The 23,169-nt window shown below is 53.8% G+C and overlaps 1 protein-coding gene, 1 long non-coding RNA gene and 2 other non-coding genes across 5 annotated transcripts; 3 read left to right on the forward strand and 1 right to left on the reverse strand.

Moving 5' to 3' along the window:
• The first annotated feature begins 69 nt into the window (after window positions 1-69).
• On the forward strand, window positions 70-5,871 carry LOC106631369 (uncharacterized). 2 transcript variants are annotated; one of them, XR_008733869.1, is made up of 5 exons: window positions 70-483; window positions 1,004-1,059; window positions 1,835-1,892; window positions 3,042-3,110; window positions 5,432-5,871. It is a non-coding gene; the product is annotated as an uncharacterized LOC106631369 (long non-coding RNA). The 2 variants fall into 2 exon arrangements; XR_008733868.1 differs by having other exon boundaries at window positions 71-483; window positions 3,059-3,110.
• Window positions 1,247-1,379, forward strand: LOC114016647 (small nucleolar RNA SNORA17). Its single transcript, XR_003561248.1, has one exon. It is a non-coding gene; the product is annotated as a small nucleolar RNA SNORA17 (small nucleolar RNA).
• LOC114016648 (small nucleolar RNA SNORA17) lies at window positions 1,916-2,049 on the forward strand. Its single transcript, XR_003561249.1, has one exon. It is a non-coding gene; the product is annotated as a small nucleolar RNA SNORA17 (small nucleolar RNA).
• Window positions 5,872-7,922: 2,051 nt separating the features above from the next.
• Window positions 7,923-15,771, reverse strand: DIPK1B (divergent protein kinase domain 1B). Its single transcript, XM_055720657.1, has 5 exons — window positions 15,453-15,771; window positions 12,504-12,638; window positions 10,181-10,288; window positions 9,786-9,962; window positions 7,923-9,162 (listed from the first exon to the last, which is right to left on the reverse strand). The coding sequence occupies exons 1-5, from the start codon at window positions 15,513-15,515 to the stop codon at window positions 8,350-8,352; spliced, it is 1,296 nt and encodes a 431-aa protein (XP_055576632.1). The 5' UTR covers window positions 15,516-15,771; the 3' UTR covers window positions 7,923-8,349.
• Between the last annotated feature and the right edge of the window lie 7,398 nt (window positions 15,772-23,169).

The following is a 23,169-nucleotide window of genomic DNA, read 5'->3' on the forward strand; positions in this document are numbered from 1 at the left end:
CGCGGACTGTCCCTGCGACGCTCTCGCCCGCCCGCCCTATATAAGCGGCAGGCGGGAGTGCGGCAGGCCTTTCCGCGCGCGGGGGTGCGCAGAGGCGCAGGCGCTGGTCTGCCACGGGCCCGGTGGGGTGAGGAAGGTCTGGGGTTCCCTCAGGCGGGCGAGGCCGCAGCCGCCCAGGGCTTTGAGGAGGGGGCCGGCGCATTTCGCCCCCTCAGGCGGGCGGCTTGTGCTGCGGGGGGGCCGTGGCGCGGGCAGGCGGCGCTGGCCCAGGAGGGCTCTTGTGGGTCGGGCCCGGCCGCTCTCCGCGGGCCGCCCTTCCCGCGCCATGTTGCAGCGGGGCTTCCTCAGGGCGGGCCCTGGCGGCGGCCGGTCGCGCCTCTGCCCCGGCGCCGCAGGCGGGGAGGCTGCGGCGTGAGGAGATGGCCGCCGGGCCAGGAGGCGGCTGCGGCGTGAGGAGATGGCCGCTGGGCCAGGAGGCGGCAGGTGTGCACGGCGGGGCGGGCGGGTGCTGTGTCCAGCAGGGCGGGCTGCCGGGCCGTGAGGTGCGGTCCGTGCTGGGTCGTGCGGCCCCCGGGCAACGCAGGCTTTGGGCCCCGGGCTTGCGTGCTCGCCCTCCCGAGCCGCCTGGGCCTCAGGCGGGACAGAGCGACCCCCGCTCCGCCACATGGCCGGGGAGAGGCCCCGGCCGCTGCCCTCATGGCTCCGGGCACGCTGTGTGCGGTGTGATGGAGTATATTATAAATTAATGTATAGCAATGTACTAGGATTTAATGCAAGTATGGCTGTACTTCCATTGAAAAATAGGAGAAAATTAAGGGTTGCACTTTTGAGGGAAATATTTTTTTAAAGATTTAAGTAACTAAAGTGAATCGATTCAGCAAGCCTTTTTTTTTAAATTGGGTTTTAATCATCTGGTTTTCTGTGAAGTGCGGTTCACAAAGAAGGTTGTTACACAGTCAACTAAACGCTTGTTATTAACTGTATTCTTTTTATCTTCCTTCAGCCTGGCAGAAGACAAAAGGTGAAGTTTAAAAGATTGTGATCCTTATAAAATCGAGGGTAAGTGGTACCTAAGACAAAGACTGTCCTAAGTAAGCTTCAGCCATCCTGTTAACTCTCTTAAATGGTGTGTTCTGTTTAGTATCTACACGTGCACCAAACACCTTTGTAATACTACTTTCTGAGTAGGTGATACAACCTTGAAATATCTGTAACTCACCTTTTTTAGTATTTGGGGGGAGTTCAGCCTGCCACAGGCGTTGCAAAGGTGGCTGCTGTGGCATCTTTGTGTCATTAGGTGGCATAGAGAGACAGGCTATGTTCTACGCTCGGTTGTTCTGAAACCCGTGAGCACCCAGAGTGATTGATAGCCTGACATTATTTATAAATAAGCTGGTTAATAGGAGACTCAAGAAACTGAGCCTCCCTTTGGTGTGGGTTTTTTTTTTATCGCCTTAGATGTGAGAGCTCTATATAATAGAATAGAAGGGTGTTCTGTGTGACCTGTAGTGGACGTGCAGCAGAAAGACTGTAGTTTTCTGTTTAGGCTTGAGAATGGTAGGATCCTGTTGTATTACAGAATAATTAGTTAAAGTGATTGTCTAAAACCATCTGGTGAGTTGGTGACCTCACTGGAAGCACATCCTGGGAGTCACATGCTGGCAGCCCTGACCCTATTCCTATCAGAAAGTAGCAATATGTCTGCGTATTTCTTTCTCTTTACTGGGCCGTTCACATTTCTGTCATCAGCGAAACAGTAACAGTGTAACCAGGCTTTGAAGCATGTCTAATAATCTAAAATAAACGCTGTTTATATCTTCCACTTCTTTTTCAGAGAAAGCTGTGTGACGTGGCAGAGTGGCAGACCCAGGAGGTCGTCTCAAAGCCCCGAGGTGAGCAGCCTGTTGAACAGCTCCCTGCCCCAGCTCGTGTTGCAGATGTGGCTGTAGTGCCGTGTTTGTGTCATTAGGTGGCAGAAAGGAAAAGGCTGTGCCTTTGCTAGTGCTCTGAAACCTGTGAGCACTCAGCAATGGTGAGCGACCTGACAATTATTTCATGCTAATCTTAAATCGTGAAGGATGGACAGCTGTGGAGGGACAGGGTGCAGAAGCTAGCCCTGTCCTTCGGTGTGGCAGTCGTTCTCTTAATGAATATCTTGTTTATGTGACAGATAAGAGATGTGACTTTTCTACCGTCATGTTCTATGTTTTACTATCATGCTACGTTAAAAGCTAATTCAAGTTTCCTCCATGTCTTTTATTAATGGAGGAATGGCAAATTCCAGTATTCTTTATTTTAACGGTCCCGAGACCTTGGACGTTTGCTCTCCTGACACATTAATGTTGTTAGGGGTCAGAGACTGAGACTTCCTGTGCCTGAAACCTGTAACTGCTCAGAGATCAGTAGCTTGACATTGTTTCCCTGCTTACCTCTTTCTCCAGAGAATCAGCGGAAGATGGAGCAAAAATCTTTTGAAAAGCTTTTAAAATGATGCTAATTTTAACTGCATCAGGAGAAGGTTCTTCCTTTTTTTTTTTTTTCCCAAGGACAAATAGAAGTGACAGCTTTATTCTATTTTTGCCTTCAACAATCCTTTATGGCCTGCTACATGTCCTTGCTTGCTGCCTGTTTTGTCTGTGAAAGGGCAGCTCTTGAGTTCTGCAGCGTTTAGCATTATGTAGATATTGATGATCGCACCTGGCAGCAGAGGAGATGGGGGGGGGGAGGGCACTTAAGTTTGTTGTCTCCAAAGTATTGGCATGAAATACATGTAGAAACATGTAGTAACAGTTGGGTGTGGATTTAGTATATATGGAGGAAATTGCACCCGGTTCCCAACATTAATAAAATGCTCAGCCAACAACATCTTGACTTCCAAGGGTGTTGAGTGTTTGGCCAGAAGGTGCAATTAGCAGTCCTCTGAAATGCAGCTTTATAGTCATGCTTGCTTTTGGGTGGGGGCAGGGAACAACACAGGGGGAAAAAAAAACCCTAGCCCAGTGCTCCTTCCGGCAAAAAAAAAAACGACCAACAAACTGAAGGTCTTTTTCCTTCCTAGAGTTATTTCTGAGAACAGGACTGACTTCTGGAACTTGCTTCAAATGTTGAAGGTAGGTATGATGCCATTTCTTGGAAACATACTAAACCTCAGTATGTTACCAAAGTAGTGTCTGGGTAGAAGTCCTTGGGTTAGTACTTGTCCTTCTGACTTCTTACGGGACATGGGCAAATAAAAAATTTTTTAAAAAATACTGCTGCTGGTGCATAGTTGCATAAAGAACTTAAAATTCAGTATTTTTTCATCTTTTTTTGCTGGTAAACTTCTACTTCAGGTGAGTGCTTTCAGGTTCCTCCGTTTTGCTAATGCAGTAATTTTTGTAAGCAACCTTAAACACTCTTCTGATAAACTTCTTCATTTCACTTCCTCAAACTGCCTTTCTCTGCTCCCAAAGTGCATCCTTTTAAGGGCAGCTGTCAGTCAGAACAAGATACTCCTGTTGAGAACTTAAAACATATATATTACAGTGCCTGAGAGATTATCAAAACAAGCAACTGCAGTTTGACAGAAAACACGAAAAAATGTTTGTGTCACAGATGTGCAAGATAATGAGATTGTGTCCTAGGCATAATGAAGAAAGAAAAAAAAAATTATTTCCATAATCAAAGTGAAAAATTAATGCTAAACCTGAAGGCTTTTTTTAAAAGTCCTTCTGACTTCCAGTAAGTGCATCACTGGAATGCTTTGCCATGTTTCCTAAGACAAGAAGTTTCCTTGTGCATCATGTTCTAGCTGGTAACATGGAAGTCAAAAAGCAAAAATATATTTGAGCACAATATGACTTTTGAGTTGGTTTCTGCGGTGTCTTTGTGCTAGCGTGATGGCAAAGGAACCTGAGCTCTGAGGCAGCGAGCTGCTAAGGAGCACAGATACCGATAGATCCTAATAGTTCAGTGTGTCACGGCCCTTTCTTGGGTGACGTGCACGAGAGCCTCTGCTGTGCCAGTGTTACTAAACACTAAGTGTTAATGTAATATAAGTGGTGAGAGAAGCTCTGGCTGCACAAAGATAGTATTGTGAAACTCCAAGAGGCTTTGCAGTGACTAATAGCTTGACAAAATCTGGCAGTGCTAAATGGTGGAAAATGTCCTCATTAAATTGGCATTATGAGGGCCAAAGGTGCCATTAACCAAGCGGGTAGCTGCTGGCTGCAAAATGAGCCATTTAATTGGGAAAAGTCACTGCCTACCTGCAGTGGCTCTGGTAAAGAATGCTAATAAGGTTGTTGGGGATATGGTTATGCAAAGAGGCATGCCTTAAGATGTGACTCTTCTATTTAAATTTCCTGACTTCTTTTAACCCTGAAATACATATTTGAGTTTTTTCATCAGACTTTGCTCGCATCAAGGGTCCTGAAGGGCTAGTGAGTGCCTAATGAGTCTCTCTTCAGAACTTTACTGTACTGTGTGAGGCATAGGATAGCTATTAAAATAATGGCATTTGCTGTTAACCATCTTTACAAGACTGAGCAGCAATCCCAGGCTATGAGTATTGCTTTACTGAGAGAATTACCTGGCTCTCAGCTGCGGAAAAGATGAATATTTTGTAATAAAGTGGTTATGAGAGAAATTAAAAAATCTTTCTGCACATTAACTAGACCTTCATCATTTAGAACTGGTTTATGTCATGGCTTTGAACGCTGGCATAAGCCCAGCTTTTCTTTTCTGTGCTGTTCATAGCTTGCCTCTATTGAAGCTGGCACTCACTGTTGAATTTAGGGAGCCTAAGAGTGAGGGAGTAACTAAGAGCAGGCTCCCAGCTATTGTGCTGTTAAATTATCCCTTTCCTAGACTTGCCACAGTTCACTGTGCTTGGCCAGATAATTCAAAAAAAAGAAAAAACACGTTGTGATGTAGTGGTAAAGAACCTCTCCTAAATTAATTTATTAGTGCCACCTGCCTTCTGTCGCTGCTTTAGGTCCCGATCCACACAAGTTTCGGGCGCTCCGTTTCCTCTGACTGCAGTGAGAGCCCCCAGTGCAAGGGTAGGGGGTTCCTGTCGTTCTGGACTAAGTGAATCGCTTTCTGAAGTTTCCCTGTGAATCATGATAACTGAGCCCAGCTAATGACTTCCCTAAAACCTGTTTTCACTTTATAAAGCTTTTTTCTTTTCTCTGGGATGTGAAAAATATTTAGACAGTCCCAAGACAAACCTGATGCAATTCTTCAATTAGCTGAAAATGCTGCCTCTGAAATGAAAAGCAGTTCTCTGTCCGGACTAGCTGCAGTGCCTTGGCTCCGCTACTGTCCCATAGTGAACAGCAGGGGTCTGGGTGGTATGGATTAATTAGCTTCTTAGTATTGACATTTATTGCTAACTCTTGCTGGCTGTATTTGACGTTGTCTTAACATCCTGGCCCTTTTTTATTTGCAGATCATGCCTTGCTTCCTAGAATTTCTGGCAAACCTAGCTACTAGAGCAAAAGAAATGGTTGGCAGCATCTGCAGTTGAAGATCTGTAGATTCCTACAAGTTCATCTTTCCTCATGTGGATTCAAGCATGCTACAGCCAAAGTGCATGCAGTGCTGCTCATGGTTCTGAATGTTTGCTGCAACTTGTGTCTTTAAATGTCCATTAAAAAAAAATATAACCATTCTGCTGCAAGTGTCCTTTCTGCTTGTGCTGTGCTGCTGTGGGATAGCTGTAAGAGTTGTCTTCCTGCCCTTTTCCCAGCCATCTCGGCTTGTACGCTGTTTTCACAGCCATGTTCTGAAGCACTGTTGTTTCAGTCTGCGCTTTCTGTACATGGTTAAGAAGGATTTAAAAAAGAAAACCACCCCTAAATAAAGATGCCACCTACAATAAGTCTGAAATTATTATGCTTGTGTATTTGTAGCACCCCAAGTAATATTATTTTTTAACCATTCTAGGATTTAAGACTTTTTATTTGTGGATATGAGAACTGGGATGGATTTTTACTTGAAACCATGAAAGGCAGAAATGTTGCTGCTTACCTCCATCCCCTTGTGGCACACATCTACTGTGCTGCTAAAAGAGCATCTGGTGAGATCAGATTGTCAGTCTTCCAGTGTTTGGGCTTTTCCACTTTTTCCAGCTGATGCGGGAAATCTGGAGAAGGCGTGAGTGTAAAATAGCTTTGTCTTTAGTCATTTTTTCTTCCCATATTGCACTGTAGCTTGTAAACCTTAAGCATGTGTCTGAAAATGCTTGTGCTTTTTATTAGCGGTGAGCAAAACTTGGTGTTCTTGGGGTGTGTGAATCACAAGAGACTCCTGGGAGTGTCCACTGCTGTTACTGGTGTGGTGATGTGACCGTGCTTGTCGGATGTGGGTTTATTTGAATAAAGCTATCTCGGCTCCTTAAAGGGACAGGGGCTGTCCTCCTCCTTGAACTTAATTTCCCATCAGAAATGCCTAAACAGATTCTCATGTTTATGTGGATAAGCATGATAACGTGATTTTTCTCCACCTTTCAAGGTGCTTACCTGCTGCTTTATCTAATGCTGCTTTTAGGGGCGGGAGCAGTGGGGATTAAGTGTGGTGGGAATGCAGTTTATCTGGACAAAATATACTAGTAAATTACAAACAGAGGGGAGGGTGAAAAATGGCTTTGCTGAAAATCAGAGGGGATTTGGCATGGTGGTTAGGTTCCTTTTCCTAATAGCAGAAGAAAATTAATTTGTCAGTGGAGCTGGTTGCCATGGGGATGCAGGACAAGAGCTGGGGTGGCTGCATGGAGCCTTGCAACCAAATCCCAGTCCTCTCCTTCCTGCTGCGTGCAGGTGAAGCTGCAGCACAGGCGCTGAAGGGCGACTGAGCACCGTGCTGCCCTTCCAGCACGGGAACCTTACAAATGCTCGGCCTCGCCGCGGATGAGTTATGTGGTAAAGGCAGCCCCTCCGCGGGAAGCGAGCAACGCTGGCTCCGTGCTAGATTTAAAGCACTGTTGACACTGAAACATTTCCTCCATAAATAACCCTGAGAGGTAATGATGATCCTATAGAACTAATAGAAGGAAATCCTGATACCTCTCCTCCAAAGGGCTCATGAATTTGAAGCCATGACACTACCGATTGCCTTCACAGGCGATATATACTGTCAGATGTATTATTTTTTTTTTCCTTTGTGATTGTACTTCAGATACACGCTCCACTTCACTAAACCATTGTTGGCAAGAGCGCTGGCATACGGTCCATCAACAGGAATACGATTGTGCTGGGAGCAGAACAAGCTTGGGGTAGTTTACGTAAACTTCCTCTCTACCTGTAGTTTTAAAATGTTGCTATAATTGAGCATTTAAAGGAAACAGACTATAGTTAGAGACCCAGTAGCACATACAACAGCCAAACAAATGTCTTGAAAGCTGCTGAAAGCTTGCCTGGAAATTCATTTTAATAATGAGAGAAGCACTGGATTATTCTGGTATTAATCTTTAACCTCTGCAGCGCAAGCCCAGCTTAGTTTTAGGAGAATTAAACCGAGAGGTTGGCTTATCCCTGCTCTGAGTATTGTGGGAAGTAACACGTGGAGCGCACACATTAACCAGCCAGAATTGTTCTTGTTGAGCCCTTTGAGCTATTCTTGGCCTTAAGACGCTTCCAGAGCTGACATGAGAGGAATGGCCTGTGCTGCCAACTGCGGCCCACGGGCGGGAGCCTCACACAAGCCATCGCATCACTGTCTGGGGTCAGGCACTTGAAAAAGGAACGAAAGAATTGCCAGGATTCTCCACTGTGGAAAAGGCAGCTTATCCGCTTCCTAAGATACAGCTGGATCTGCTGGCAGATGACTCAGACACTTAAGGAGAGACTTTTGAATAAGGAAATTACCTTTTTCTCCTTTTTAGATCACAAGCAAGCTGGAACTTAAAAGGCTGCTGTTTTGCTATTGATGTACTGGTGTGATTCACGTAAAAGCTATTTATTTACATCAGAGACGTTCATCAAAAGAAGATGTGACAAGTACAGCATGAATGATTCATTCTCGTCTCTCTGCACTGCTTTCCTGTTAATCAAGAAACAGTTAGATGCATCCAGCTGGGCTCCACTTCCTTATCGCTTTCCGTGTCATCTTCTTCCCTCGAGCCTGTTCAGCCCGGCTCCTGGTGTCCCAGCTCCGCAGCACACTCTCGCCGACTGTGTCGATGATCCTGCTGGGCGGTGGAAGTCATGATGCTTGGTTTTCCATGAAGGAGAAGGGGCTGCAGCTACGCTGAACTCCCTGTGCAGGGTCTATTTTTCCTGTGGGGGAGAGGATGGAGAAACAGGCCTTCAACCCTTGGACTTTACTCCAAGACTGCAGATTCTAAACTCCAGGGCCGTGCTTCCCCTGTTAGGAGTATTTGGTGTTTGAAATCTTCTTCCAGAGCAAGGTCTTGAGGTTGTTCAGCACGAGGGAGTGGTGCACCTCCATCTGGCTGGCCAGGCCGCTGAGGGTCATGCAGGTTCGGAGCTGTTTCTGCAGCTCTTCCTTCAGCTCCAGCGGTGCTCCGTACAGCAAGTAGTCCTGCAGCAAGCCGCAGACCTTTGCCAGGTTGGGCTGCACCATGTCGCTTTTGCACTGCTTCATGAGTTTGTCACACGTCGCCATACAGTCCTTCCCGTAGGTGCAGTCCACATTCTGCTCACAGTGACGTCCCTTGAGGAAACCTCTGATTGTCATCTCCGTTGCCACCTTCCTCAGATTGACCATTTTGAAGTCATATTTGTCGTTGTAGCCCACGTTCTTAAAGCCGGTCTCGCAGATGTAGAAGTTCCCGTAGGTCCCGTGGAATATCTCCTCCACAAACTCCAGAAGGCCAATGGCGATCTTTGCCCGCCGGGGCCACGCTGGTGCAAACCACTGGTGGATGATTTGGTGGACGACTGAAGGCAGCAGCGACTGGAGGAAGGGGGGGACATCCACGCCATAGAGGGAGGTGTGAGGGATCTTCTCGGTGACGTAGAGGTCCCCACAGTGCCCCAGCAGCTTGGAAGTGTGTTCTTTCTCATGCAAGGAGAGCATGAGAAGAAACTCATTGAGCTGAAGTAGTGCCCAGATGGATTTGGCCTCTGCTAAAGACACTTTCCCATCCCGGTTCACATCTGCCATGGCGATGATCCGGCTCACCAAGGCTGCCAGAGAAGGCTGATCTCCCAGCTTGGACTGTGAACAGAACAAGAAGCGGCATCAGACCCTTGCAGCTCTCTGGTGTTCGGGCTTCCTATTGCAAACCTGAACTGGGGGAGCAGAGAACCCAGCTTGGGAGAGGAGGAAACCACCGTCGTACTCCAGCAAATTTTGTCATACAAAAAACCACAATACCAATCACGTATGGCTGCGCAGATTCAGCTCCAGCAGAATTTTACCAGCCTCAGGGCTGCTCTAAACCCAGATGGGAGCAAACTTTTGCTGGCCACCGCCGCAGAAGCCCTGCACAGGGCTAACGGCTGCAGCCATGCCAGCACCGCCAGGGCCGCCCGTGGGCTGGTGAATAAGCTCTGCCCAGCGCAGATGCCACCCACAGCTGCGGTACGGCAGCCTCCAGGGTTGCTGGTACTGAAATCTTGCCGACAGGAATTTCCGTGCCAGAATGGAGGTTTTTCGCAGCTAATCCAGTACTCACTCTGCAGTACACGGCAGGAGCCCTGCCCGGCACCCAGCAGCAGATGGGGGAGCGAGGGCCAAAGGAGCTTTTGTTTAAGGGGGAGGACAGACACAACTGGCCTTTCCGACTCGCAAGCGGCATCCCAGGGCAACAGGCTCCCAGAGGGACCCTCCGCACTGACCTTCAGGAAGTTGAGGAGCATTTCTTTGAACTCATCCATCGATGTCCCTCGTGTTGGTTTGTCAAAGAGGACCACATCCCTCCTGGGCACAGAGTCTGGGTGGCTGTCTGCCTTCAAGGCTTCTTCGATGCCACATTTGATGATCACCTCCCTCTCCCTCCAGAGCCCACTGTAAACCTACAGCAAAAGAGGGGGACACCCCTGAGACAGGAGGAAAACAGCAACAACTGTTCTCAACAACTGCACAGAACTGGTTTCTGGTTTGGTTTGGGACAGGTACTGGGGGTGGGATGAGGAGCAGACACATGGGTGGGTGGAGGAGGATATTTCCCAGGTCTGATGCTTGCACCCATCCCCTGCCGTGCGGTCGTTTCCCCAGTGGGGCGGAGACCTACCTGCTGGGTGGGAGAGGAGGAGAGGCAGTGCTGGAAGAGGAGGCTGCGCTCCTCACACAGGTCTTTGCACGTGGAGCCAGAAATTATTCCTTTCTTGTACTGGTCACACTGGGGAGGGGAAGGCAGAGAGAGGAGATCAGTGGGAACAGCTCCCCATGTGCCTGAAGAAGCCTGATGGATCCAGGCTCAGTCCCACAGCTTGTGATGTGGAGCACCCCACACACACAAGCTGGGGGCATTCAAGCCTCCCCAGCCTCCCACCAGTCCTTCACCCATCACCTGCCGTGCCCAAACCCCTCATCCCCCTGTTCCTGCAGCAGAGCTGGGGCTGGCACTTTAGTTTTTCAATTTACCTTTGTAAACTGACAGCATCATCAATGCTATCGCATCCCCAGTGAGCCCGTTTCCTCCGAGTTTATGCGAGTCTCGTACACAAGAAAGAAACACCCCTTAAAAGAGGCACATCTGATTGCCAAGCCACGCAGGCTGTTTGGAGGCAAGAGAAGAATCTCCCATTGCCAACAATTTCTTCCTTTCCTGGTGTTTTGAGGTTCTTGAGCATAGAGGGGCTGCTTGGGGGCACCACTTCAATACCACTTTGGCCTCAGATTTGGCAACCTATGAGATGGTGCCAGCCATGGGGCATCCTGGCTGTGCCGGCACGGCGTGCAGGTGGCTTCGGGTGATGTCGCACCTGCGCAGCCACTTCAGCCAGTTCAGGGTGTCTGGGAGGGAGCGGAGCGCCTTATGCTCAGACCATGGAGATGTAGTGCCAGTTGCTCAGAGTCTACCCCCAAAGTCTCCACTCTCGGTCCTCCAAAGAAATCCAAAATCTTCTCTGCTCTAGGACCCAAAGGTTTCTCCTGGCCCCAGAGCAAGGACTTTAAGAGGGGAGACCCAGGAGAGGAGTGTGCAGGGAAAGCTGGGGCTGAGCCCTGGCCAAACAGGCAGCAGCTGTGGGCAGAGCTCCTGGCTGCAGGCAGGGCCCTTCGGGGTGGCTCGGTGCCATGGGCACGGTGGGGCTGGGCTAGCTGGGACCCCCCTGTGCTGCTGGAGGGACAGCAGGGGACAGCCCCTGGGTACTCCCGCTTCGAGTCCAGGGGGTTAGGGGAGCTTCCAGGGCTGGAGGAGAGGGCAGCATGCGGCTGGGCGGCGATGGGGATGCACAGGCTGCTCAGCAGAGCAGCAGCCCCTGCTGTGAAACGGGCTGGCCCCGGTCCAGGCAGCGGCAGCGACAGGGACAGACGGTGGCTCTGATCCGCAAGTGGAGCGGCTGGGTTCAGAGCTGGAGGCATCCCTGGGCAGGAGAGGCTGCAGCTCTGCAGCTTCTCAGCAAGGGCACAGCAGCCTCAGGGCTGGAAACGGAGCTGCAGAAATTCACTGCATCTTTTCCTTCTTTTTTTATTCCCCCTCCTCATCAATGTGGACGGGAATTAACCCTTGGACCTGCTCACAGGGGACACAGCCAGACACGGCGTCTTAAACCCTGAGCTCAGAGCAGGAATTAGCGCCCAAGACCCCATGGTCGGAGTCACGCAGAAAATCAAATTAAACGATCATTGCTGTTGTTATGGCAATTCCTGCCTCCCTTCTCTGCTGAAAGATTGATGAACGAGGCATTTTCAGGCAGAGCCTGGCATCCCCCTCCTCGCCTGGGCTGGGCAGGCGTCCTGCTCCCCTGCCATGGGGCACACACGGCACTCCTGGGGGGCCCCGCTTGGCTGCCAGCCCCAGGGATGCTGTGGGGAGAGGCTGCACCCCACTGCAAACCCCAGGCAGGGGCAAAACACACCAAACCAAGCTCCCACAAGGGGTCTGCTCTTTGTGCAGGCTGGTGCTTTCTTTAGGGCATGTCAGTAGTTACAGAGAGGTACCCAGGGACTGGTGCTCCCCTTTTTTCTCTGGTTCTGTGTCACCCAGCGGGGCTGGCACGATGCTCTCCCTGCCTGCAGATCCTGCTCACTGCCCTGACGTTGCAACTTCATCTCCACAGACATTAATCTGCCCGTGTCTGCCTGGCCTGCCCTGGCCTGCTTCCCTCCAACATCTCATTAAATTGTTTCACTGTCGCCCTGGCAGGATAAGGTCACCTCTCCCGCTCTGAGCTCCATGTGATGCCAGGGACAGTGCTGGTGAAGCAGCTGCCAGCAGAGCTCCTCGGCCCAGCTTTTGTGCAGGATGCTGCCCCAGTGCTGCCAGCCCAGCTGCAAGGCACTGCAGCAGGGGGCTGGGGGCACTGGAAATGGGGGTCCCGCAGCCCTGCTCACCCCAGCACCCCAAACCAGGACCAACACAGCCACGGGGGCTGCTGGCCACCACTCACGATTATCATCCGGCAGACGTGGCCACGGCAGAGCTCAGAGTAGGACGAGTAATGCATGTATGCCACCCAGCTGCCCACGAAGATGCCCAGCCACACCACCAGCAGGTATTTCACCTTGATGCCCGGGAGGCGACTCTGGAAGGAAAAGAAAACACTCGTGAAGGGCAGGGCTCTGGACAGGTTGGTGGCAGTTGGACAAGGCTGACTTCTACACAAACCAAGCTGAGCATTGGTGAAACCTTCAGCCTTTTTAAAATAAAATTCACTAGTCTATTATGCAACTCCTGCTGCAAGTAGGTCACTTAAAATTCCCTAAAAGCAGGGAGATTACAGCACTGGGCTGCGAGGAGCTGGATGCTGTGCATTGCTGTGCCTGGGAGCTGCAGCCACGTACAGCCGCTCTCCTGCCAACGCGAGGGCAGATCCCGCTGTCCTCTGCAACGCCGGGGTTCAGCGTCGGAGCTGCGAGAGGATCTGCTCCTGCCCAGGGAGATCCTTCCCAGCAGACCATCCCTGCAAAGCCCCGTGGGCACAGGAGGCTGCCATCGCCGTGTGGGAGCAGGCAAGTAACAAACCTGGAAGCACATGGGTAATACTTTGTGCAAACAATTCGGAGGCTGGCAGTGGGATTTTGTTTTCCTGGTTTCCTTTCTTCCCCTCTGACCCTGCGCTGCCATCTGGCCTCACCACAATATAGGTGGTTTACCTGACCCGTATGACATGGCATGGATCCCCGGCAGTTGCTAAGGGCAGGGAATTAATCCTTGCATCAGACACTCCATTCCCTCCAGCTTCTATAGATAATTCCTGCTTCACACCAGGCCGAGTAAGCCCTTGACCAGTGGCCACCTCCAAACCCTCCTCTCTCCTTGCACTGCATCAGCTGGTGAGACCGCGAGGTGCTGCTGGAACAGGGCTGGATCCGAGTGGATGTGGCATCAATTCCCGTAGCCCAAAACTGTTCCCACCTCCAAAATGCCTCCTCCCTGGCCTCCGGCCAAGTGCTGGGAGGGCTCTGCCCCGCGGCAGCAACCAGAGGCAGTGCCTGCCTGCCCCCACCCCCGGCTGCAGCCAGCGGCTGGGCTCGCCCTGGCTCTGACAAACGGGCTGCACAGGAATCAGCAGGCAGGTCTGCCTCGAAATGGTGACATTTTGCACGTTAATTGGAAATGCCGAAGTGTGAAGTGGGCCATGATGCTGGGTTTGCCTGTTGAGCAATGGCACTGCTAATTAACGGCTGTTGAAGAGAACCTGGGCACAGCAAGGACTTCACCAAGACAAAGGATTGGTGGCTGCTCCTGTGAGTGGAAAACCAGCTCAAGACCCTGAAGTCAAACACACCACTGCGACCTGTGAGATCCTCCCCAGTGGAATAGCCCCCCTGAAAACTGCCCAGTGGTGGGTACGCGACCCATCGGGCCCCTGCCCTCAGCAAAGGGGCCCTTTCCATGGACTATCTGCTTAGAGACACATCTTGGCACAGCAAAGCCGTGGCATGGCCCAAATGTCCCGTTTTGCTTATTCAGACCTTGAATCCACCACATTCCTGAAGCAGAAGGGGGGTCAGGACTGTGACCTAAGCACAGCATGGGGCTTCATTGTCCCCTAGATGGTGAAAAGAGACGTGGAAGTGGGGGATGCATTGCAATGAGAGGTTCTGCCGGGCTTTGGTAGTATTTTGGATTCATAGCTGGTGCTAAGATTTCCTCCAGGAGCTCAGCTCAAGGCACAGGGACTTCCCTGCCCACCGCATTCCCTGCCCACCCCCTCGGCTGGCAGCTTGCGCCAGCAGGTGTTACCCTTCCCTTTAGTTTTAAGGTGACTCTGGGGTACCTGGAAACAACTTTGGGCCATAACTGACTTCAAAGGCAAAACGGATGCAGCATCATGAAACCCTGCTCCATCCCCGTGGTTCCCCTGCAGCGCCCTGCCATTGTTTCACAGCGGGTCCCAGCAGTGGGGACCATGCCAGGGCTGGTGCACTCCCAGGGGTGGTTTGGTGTCGCTGTCACCCCCCTGCCATGGGGTATCCACACAGGTGATGCCAGTGCAAGGGCTACCTACCCCCAGTTCCTGCCCACCCTCACTCCACACCCAGCTTCGCCCTCCCTGCTAGACACAGTCCCCAGCCCCTGCCCCCCACCGCAGCCCCCCACAACTGCTCCTCAGGCCTTTTGTCTTGGAAGAAGACAGCTCAGCAGCCAAAGGCCCATCTCCCCGGGGAGTGGAGCTGCAGCACCCATCCAGCTCCTGGCTGTCCTGGGGACCCACAGAGCCACCCCCCTGAACCTCCCCTCGGCCACGCAGCCCTTCCTGCGCCCGCTGAGCCCAGGGCTCTGCACCCACACCCTGCCAGCACCCTCTGTCACCAGGTGTGTGTGTCCCCCGTGCCCCGCCTCTCCCCTCCAGCTGGATAACCTCTCTGGTCCAGGACCTTCACCAGAGTCAGGGGTTTTCGTCGCATGGCTGCAGAGAAAACACCCAGGCCAGCATCCCTGGCCCTGCCACCGCCGGTCCCCAGAGCGATGAGAGGGGCCGCCAGCCCCCCCGGCAGCTCAGGGATGGGAAGGGGGGGGCGCGGGGGGAGGAGGAAAGAAAGACGGGAAGGGAAGGGAAGAGTCATCCCTGCCCTGCTTGCACCGGCTTCTTCATTCATCGATGCAGGCTGGCGGGTGGGCTGCCCGGGTGCTTCCCGGCCGGTGCGGCTCCCCCGGCACCGCGGAGCGGGTTATGCAGCCGCCTGCGGCTCCCGGGGCCGGTCCAGACCCCCGGTGCCGGTCCCCTGCCCCGCAGCCCTTGGCCACCGGCCGGTGGGGGCACCGCAGCGGAGCGTCCCTTTGTGCACGGCCGGTGCCAGGATGCGGAGACGGGCATCACCGAGCTCCCCCCGGCCCGGTGCGTCCTCCCCCTCGCCTCGTCCCGCCGCATTCCCCCCCCCCCCCGCGGTACCTGCAGGCCCTTGGAGAGGGGGCAGAACAGCACCAGATGCACCAGCCGCCGGATCCTCCGCATGCTGCGGGCGCCCCGCGGACGCGGGCCTCAGGCTCCGGGGGGCATGGCCGGGGCGGCCGCGGCCCCCGCCTCGCCGCCGGGGGCCGGGGGGGTGCGGAGGGGGGGCCGAGCCGCGCCGATGGCTCGCACCGCCGCAGCGCGCCCGGCCCGGCCCGGCGGGGCTCAGCGCGGCTCCGCCCGGCTCGGCGCGGGGCGGCGCACGCAGCTCCGCCGCAGCTGGGGGAGGCGGGGGGCTGCTGCCGGGCTCGGCTCGGCTCGGCTCGGCTCGGCTCGGCCCCGCGGCATCAGCCCCCGCCCCACCCGCCCCGGGGCCCCGCGCGGGCCGCAGCCACGCCGGATCAGCCCAGCTCCAGGGCTCCCCCCAACTGGGGATGCCACTCGGGGTCCCACCCCACCGCCCGGGGGTCCCACCCCCACGGACATCCCACCCACGCTGCCATCACACACCCCGGGCATCCCAACCCCGGGCATCCCACTCATGCCACCATCACACACCCCGGGCATCCCACCCACCCTGCCATCACACCTCACTGGGCATCCCAGCCTTCCAGGCATGCCACCCACGCTGGCATCCCACTCACACTGGCATCACACCCCCCCAGGCATCCCACCCACCCCACGGTCACACCTCCCTGGGGATCCCAATTCCTGGGCATCCCACCCCCCCGGGCATCCCAGCCCCCTTGAGCATCCCACTCCCCTGGGCATCACACTCCCAAGGGCATCCCAGTCCCCAGACATCTCACCCTCAGGCTCACCCCACCACCCAGGGGTCCCACCCACAGGCATTCCACTTCCCTGGGCATCCCACTTCCACGGGCATCCCAACCCAGGCTCACCCCACTGACCAGGTGTCCCACCCACCCAGGCATCCCGTCTCCCTGGGTATCTCAACCCTTGGGCATCCCCCCGCCCCAGGCTCATCCTACTACCTGGGGGGTCCAACGCAGGTTCCCCCAGCCCCAGGGCCTGTTGATGACCCTGGTGGAGGGGGGGGGATCATGGAGTCGCTGATCCCCCTGGCCCCCAGCACTTGCAGCAGCTCAGATTTTATTTCAAGCTATTTCAAGTGGCGTCCTGGAAGAGCCCTCCGCCAGTCTGCAGTGGGTAACCTGTGAGCATGGCCTGGGGGCTGCATCCCCCCAGGCTGAAACCACCACCCCTGTTCATTCACCGCCTTGCTGTCTCCCTTCTCAATCTTAAAGCCCAGCAGCAGCAGCAGCAGTGGCGGCAGTGGCAGTGGCTGTCCTCCCTGTTTGCATTGCGTCAGGGCAGGGAAACCTCAAGGCAAGACAGGGGCTGCTTTGTGTCAGGCAGCCAGCAGACAGGCCAGGGACAGCCTCCCATCCAGGGGGGCTGCAGTATACACAGGCAAGCTAGGGCAAGGGGGAAAGGGAGCCAAAATATGATGGAAAATGGTCCTGGGGTGACAGTTATGAGGTCATTGTTAAGATAATTCCTTGCTTGCTATTAGTAAGGCTTCACATTATCCGTATGTCCCCTTTTCCTGGTTCAGCTTGCTTCTTTCCATTTGAATTTGGCTCAAAATGACCTTTGAAAACAAGCTGGTCCCTTCGTACCTAGTGATTCCTCCTCAGTGTCTAGCACCAGGTGCCCAGGGACTAACTGGCAAAAGCCTTTGCTGGCCAGATCTGAACAGCAATGATAAATAATGAGCATCGCAACAAAACCGAACCAAAACATCCCAAATCCTGCAGCTTGGTTGCTGCCTTCTTTTAACATCGCGGAGATCCCTGATGCTCTCACGCTGTGCAAAGCCAGCGCGGCACCCTGACCTCCATGCTTGCCTTGAGCCAGCAGACATTGCCTGCGGCGTTGCTTCAGTAACGGGGCCAGGTTAACGTTGCCTGCAGATCTCATTCCTGCAGGTCTTTACATCCTGCTGAAGCTGAGATGGTTCTCTGGAGCTTACACAGCTTATTTTTAGTTTTAATTAGAGCAGTAAAAGAGAGAGCCTCTGTGATTTTTTTTTTTCTGTTATGGTGGGGTTGGTTATTCGGAAAATAGTGGGGAAGGAAAGATGCATCACTGGGTGCCTAGTAACTGAGTCAGCTGTGAGGATGAGGAGGGTCCCGGTGCTGCAACATGCTGCTTTTCTTCACAGCAACAGGGAAATAGCTCTTCTACTCAAGCACCAGTAAATTCCTTATTTCCCTCCCAGCCTGAAGATGGTTATTACCATGCACGCCTGAGCCTGCCAGGATTTGGCTCCCACCACCCTCAGTGCCGTCTCAAGAAGGCTAAGCAGTGGCGGCAGCTTTCCTGCCCTGCCCGCCCTGTACCCCTCACCTTCACCCCAACTCCTGCCCACCGACCCCATCACAGAGCTGCCTTTGGGTATTTGTCCCACCGGGGTGGCTGCCTGCAGTGACATCCCCTCTGTGCCTGTGACCTGGGCTCAGCAGCATCCTGCACTGCACACAAGCGCTCCCCAGCCCACCCTCCTGCTGCGTCTCCCCACGCCTCTAACCCTGATTTTGGGGGCTGAGTGCGGTGCATACGGGCAGAACGAAACCCTCGTCAGAGATGGGAAATGACACGCCTGTGCCAAAGCTGCAAGAGGCTTGAACTGCCACAGATCTCTGCAACGTTGAGGGGTGGATTGGCCGGAGAATCTAATTAGGACTGAGCAGACCTTCCCCAGCTGTAATAGACCAAGTAATTAAGTGATTAGTATTGATCGTTGAAATGCCTAATGAGCAGTTATCACTGAATGATTAATTAATCCAATCAAACGAGTAATAAAAATTCTGCAGGTGTGATTATATCTTATATTCAATGCGCAAGGGCAGTGAGATCTCTCCCCATAGTGCCTGTCTCCCATTTATATCCCAGGCACGTGGAGGACCTGGCACAGAGATGTTCACGTTGCTGCCCTCTTCTACAGCCTGGACTGCCCCTGTGCAAGGGGTCTCTCCGTTCCCCAGAAATCCCCCAGCACTGCCAGGCTGGGCTCCTGGCAGCAGGGAGGCATCCAGAGCGGCTCCATGTGGCATGGAGTTAAGAGAAGGTGGTCCCCCAGGAGCTGTCAGCATCCAGAAGATGCCAAAAGCAGTCAGTGCTGATCTCCTCCCTAGGAATCTTTCACTCACTCCCTTGATTAAATCACTTTAGTATCTCCTGGGTCACTCAGCCCATGAAAGCCCTGCTAATCTCTGCTAAACCCACAGCGTGTGGTGTGCTGGCCTCTGATCACTTCCCAGCCACATCCCAAGAGCACTGTGCCCTCGGGACACCGGAGCTCTTGGGGGGGGGTGGGGGGGGTGGCACCCACACCCTGTAACGGCCGTTAGCTGGCCCATAATATTTACCTGATTACATGATAATGTTATTCAAAACCGAATAAATTATTTTGCCAGCCAGTGCTAACAGCGAAGTACCCCAGATTTGTGAGCTAGGACCCAGACCCATCCGTCCCTTTGTCCCCTCCAGAGCACCCTTTGCCACCCACCTTCCTCCGGGTGGGATGTCAGCAGCGGGTGACAGCCAAGGACAGCACGGGCCAATGCCATTGCCTGCAGTACCTAGAGCTGCTGCTTGGCAGGGGGTGCAGGACCCAGAACCAAGAGGGGCATGTGCTCCCCCCCTGCCCACGCTCTCCCCTCTCCAAGCAGATCTCGGCCATCAGGATCGGCCCTGTGGCCACAGACCCGAGGGGTTTCTGTCTGGGGGGCTGGGACAGCACCCGCCATTCCCAGACGCTGCTGCAGCTCAGGAGGTGACAGATCTGAGCTCTAATGCTCTTTTCTGTGCATCCTTTAAGGATTTGAGGCCGATCGCCTGTGCTTCCTGCATGGCATCCACAGCTGGCTCCGCACAACGCTGTCAGCTGCCTCTGTCTGACGAGCCCTGATGGGGCTGAGCGCAGCGGTTATAATTAGAAATGCTAATCAGCTCTTGTGTTTCTGGCTTGACAGTCCTGCCACCCCCAGCACAATCTTCCCTCCAATCTGTCCTATGCTCACCCCCTCTGCTTCCTCTCCAAATCCCTGCTACTTGTAATTAAGCACTATGGAATTAGGCAGGGTCGAAAGCTTTGGGCCAGGCACGCAGACCCCGCAGAGCTGCTGGCTTGCTGGGGATAGTTCGGGGGTCTCAGCCTCCATTCACCACCAGCTCCCTGGTCTGGGGATACCCCGGGGACACCCCTGCCCTCACCCAGAGCCCCAGCACTGAAGCAGGGGGGGGTGGGGTGGGGGGGGTGGCTGTGGCTGGCAGCCCTGCGGCTCTGCCAGCCCAGCGGCTCTGGAAGGGGAGCCACTCATCAGGATTTCTGTCACGTGCCAACCATGGGCTCTTCCCAGCTGAGAGGAAAAGTGGACAAGGAGGCTGAGCAAGCAGTTTCCTGCCCAGGCTTAGCTGGTTACGGAGTTATTCATCATCACGGCTTGCACTAGAGGACACAACCCAGGGGATCCCTCCCTCGCCAGCACCCGCAGACAGCCCCTGCCAGCCCCCAGCCCCTACACACGACTCCCCTGCCCCAAGGTAGAGCATTCCTGCTGCTGCGAGAGCCAGGCCATGGCTTTCTCCCTGAGCATTTGTCTCCCAAAGCCATGCTCTGGGCCAGGGGCTGTTCTTTGGAAGCAGGCACGGGACTCAGCTGGTCTTGGAGCAGCCAGAGGTGTGCAGGTGGGATGAGCAGACCCACCTGCAGTGTGCGGGGACACACAGACCAGTGTGCTCGGAGTGGGACAGCATCCAAATGTCTGCTGGCTTGAAGCTGGCCATTCAGAGTTCCTCTCCCCACCAGAGCTGGTGGCATCACAGTGTGGCACAAGCCAGGCAAAGACTGGTGGTCACAGACACCCCTGCAGCCTTCTGGGGTCATGCCCAGCATGCTGGTGCGTGAACAAGGGGCTGGGCTCTCCCAGCTGATATCTGAACCACATCAAGTAGCCCATGGCATCAGCCCAACACAGCTGCACCAGCACGGAGCTGGAAACTCATTTCACCCGGAGCATCAGCCCACATGCCCACCTGAACCATCTCTAAGTGGTGCTGTGCTGGGAGAAAAGACACACAGCTCTTGCGGTCTTAGGCCGACCTTCCTCTTCCATGCACTCTCAGTTTATTGACCTCAGGTGGCTGCAGGAAAGAGGCTCCAGTTTGGAGGCTTGATGTGCAAAAGAGCACAGGTTTTCAAGAAGACAGCAGCTGCCTGAGCAAAAGAGACCTCCCCACCATCCCAGAACCTCCACGCATGGCCGCGCTTCACCTGGGACACATGCCTACTTGTCGCAGCTTCTTATGGTGTGGGCTGGTGGCGGGCATGTGGGAAGCAGCAAAGGGCTTCCCCCTTCTCCCCACACACAGAGCACCGTGGTTTCTGGAGAAGGGGGAATAAGAGAAACAAGGTAGTATCACAAGAGGGCCAGGAGAGATGGGGCATGGTGGCTCCGGTGGTGGTGGGCTCATGAAATGGCTCTGGCAGCACAGGCAGCTGACTGGGAAAGCTCCAGGGACAAGTCAGATTGGATTTGTCATGACTAATTGACTCCCTCCAGTGCTGCAGCACAGGTTTCATGCATCGTGTGAGCGGGGTCCTGAGCATCCAGGAATTAATAAGGGTCTGACCCTGTCTGCACAGCCACTTGAGTTTTTCCAATGCAGACAGCTGGCTTAAGAGGCTCCTTTATTCTTTACATATCAGATCAATTGGGATAGTTATAATCTAGTCCTTGTGAAAGCTTGGAGCAGCCTTTGCTGCCCAGCTAGCTTAAAGGGAAAAAAAGCAAGCAAGAGGGAGAGGTCATGCTGAACTATTGATTGAGCAGATGGTGGTGCTGCTCCCAGAGATGGCTTTTGCGAGAACTCGCCCGGGACAGTTTGCCTCTGTATCTCTCGCTAATGCTGCTCCATTGATCTTTCGTGACAGGCAGCAACTACAAGATTTTTTTAGCTGGAGTCATTAAGAGGCATTAATCAATAACAGGGGAAACAGAGAAACTGTTTGTTTCATGGAGAAATTTTGCCCGTGTGGATTTTAGCCCGCTGAGGTGCACATGTTTTATTTCCAGTGGCCAGGGAGGCCTGCCAGGAAAAGAATTCGCCCTGTGCTGGACTCTGACACTTGGAGGAGATACTGAGCCAGTTGCAACACAGTGGCAGCTCCAGCCAAACTGTGCAATGAGAGGGAACCAGCTGGGGAGTTCGTGGCATCTGATTCCAGGTACCCCAGCATCCTACTCAGCACCCCAAATTGCCTAGACCTGCCATTCCCACACAAGTACCCCAGGAAGACCTAGGTACTGATTTAATATACCCAAGGTGCTGGGTACTGTTTTCATGTCATGCTTCTGCTAAATACAGTTGCTACCTGGCAGCAGTGCAACAGGACCCAGCAGCTTGCTCAGGGATCCAGCCCTGCCTTTGAGCTCAGTCCCTGCCCAGTGGCTCAGCCGGAGGCAAGACTGGGAGCTCATCCCTGTGGCAAGACTGGAGTCTTTGCAAAAGAAATGGTCTCTGTGCTGAAAGCCCCACAGGCTGCACCGCTCCCTCCTGCTCTGCCCCAACCATGTCAGTACATTTCCATTGCTATGTGGCAGCACCACCCATTTTTTCTTCTCCAAGAAGCTCCTGTGCTCAGCCCAGCAAGTGTCGATGCAGATGCTGGAGTCCATTTTTCCTTGGAAAAAAGGGAGCTGGAGACATGCTCAGGAGCAGGAGGATGGGATTGCTTATAAAAGTTGACTGCAAAGAGAGGCGGTGGCACCGCTGCAAGCGGTGTGCGCTATTGCAGGCAGAGCAACCAGCAGCCCTGGGGCGAGCTGGGGTTGTGGAGGTGCTGTGCATTCCCCATGCGCTGAGCTCAACTCGAGGAACAGCCCCGTGGCACAGAAGCTGAGCTGATGTTCAGTTGCACTCACAGGCTTATCCCAAAGGCCCTGTGGTATTGCTGTGTCCCGTGGCACTGGCACACCCTGCGGCACAGCGCCGGCAGCTCTGGCGACCCAGGAACACCAAGGCTGAGCACGCTGCTTGCTGTCTGTGTACAGGGGGAGGGCACTGCTCCTACTAACAGGGCCTGCACCAAGCAGGTACCGAGTGATGCTGTGGAGTAAGGGGAATGCCCTTTCGGAGGCAGGGATGGAGATCCCAACGGAGATCAGCTTCCCTTTCCTCTCTGTGGTGCATCTTGCCTCAACTCCCAAAGCTTCAGTCTCCTGCTGCTCCAGCTCTCAGGGGCCGCTGCACAGTGGTAATTACTGCAGCTCCCCAGGGAAACAGGATCTTCATCTTTCCTGTAATTACAGCTACATGTCCTCAGCAAAGGGATCAAAGGCAACAGAAGACGAGGGGATGAGGAGATTGCTGTCTCAGAAGCAGGTTGCACCAGTGTGCATGATGCAGGCACACTCAGGCACGCGCTGGCCATGAGCACCTAACAGAGACACAGCCCTGACAGCTCAGCACCATCACTTGAATCCAGCCCAGGTGGGGCACGTTATACCACTGCTGGCTGGTGGCCTCCTGAGATGAGTCTTTGACATGGGAGACACAGCAAACCCTTCTCCAGTGCCAGGCTGCCCATCAAGAGAAGCCTTTGGCTAATGGCTTTGCCTTCCATGTTCAGTCCATCAGTCTCCAGGTCAAACACCAGCCCCTTCCACCAGTACAAAATCCATTAGAA

The sequence above is a fragment of the Falco cherrug genome, chromosome 9, assembly GCF_023634085.1.
Source record: "Falco cherrug isolate bFalChe1 chromosome 9, bFalChe1.pri, whole genome shotgun sequence".
NCBI classification, from domain to species: Eukaryota; Metazoa; Chordata; class Aves; order Falconiformes; family Falconidae; genus Falco; species Falco cherrug.

What these genes read in the sequence shown, in the direction of transcription:
- DIPK1B (XM_055720657.1), bottom strand. Translation starts at nt 15,515, where the DNA reads ATGCGGAGGATCCGGCGGCTGGTGCATCTGGTGCTGTTCTGCCCCCTC. An exon ending in ACGTCTGCCGGATGATAATC is followed by an intron (nt 10,289 to 12,503) that starts GTGAGTGGTGGC and finishes TCCCCTCCCCAG; the next exon opens with TGTGACCAGTACAAGAAAGG. An exon ending in CCTCCTCTCCCACCCAGCAG is followed by an intron (nt 9,963 to 10,180) that starts GTAGGTCTCCGC and finishes CTTTTGCTGTAG; the next exon opens with GTTTACAGTGGGCTCTGGAG.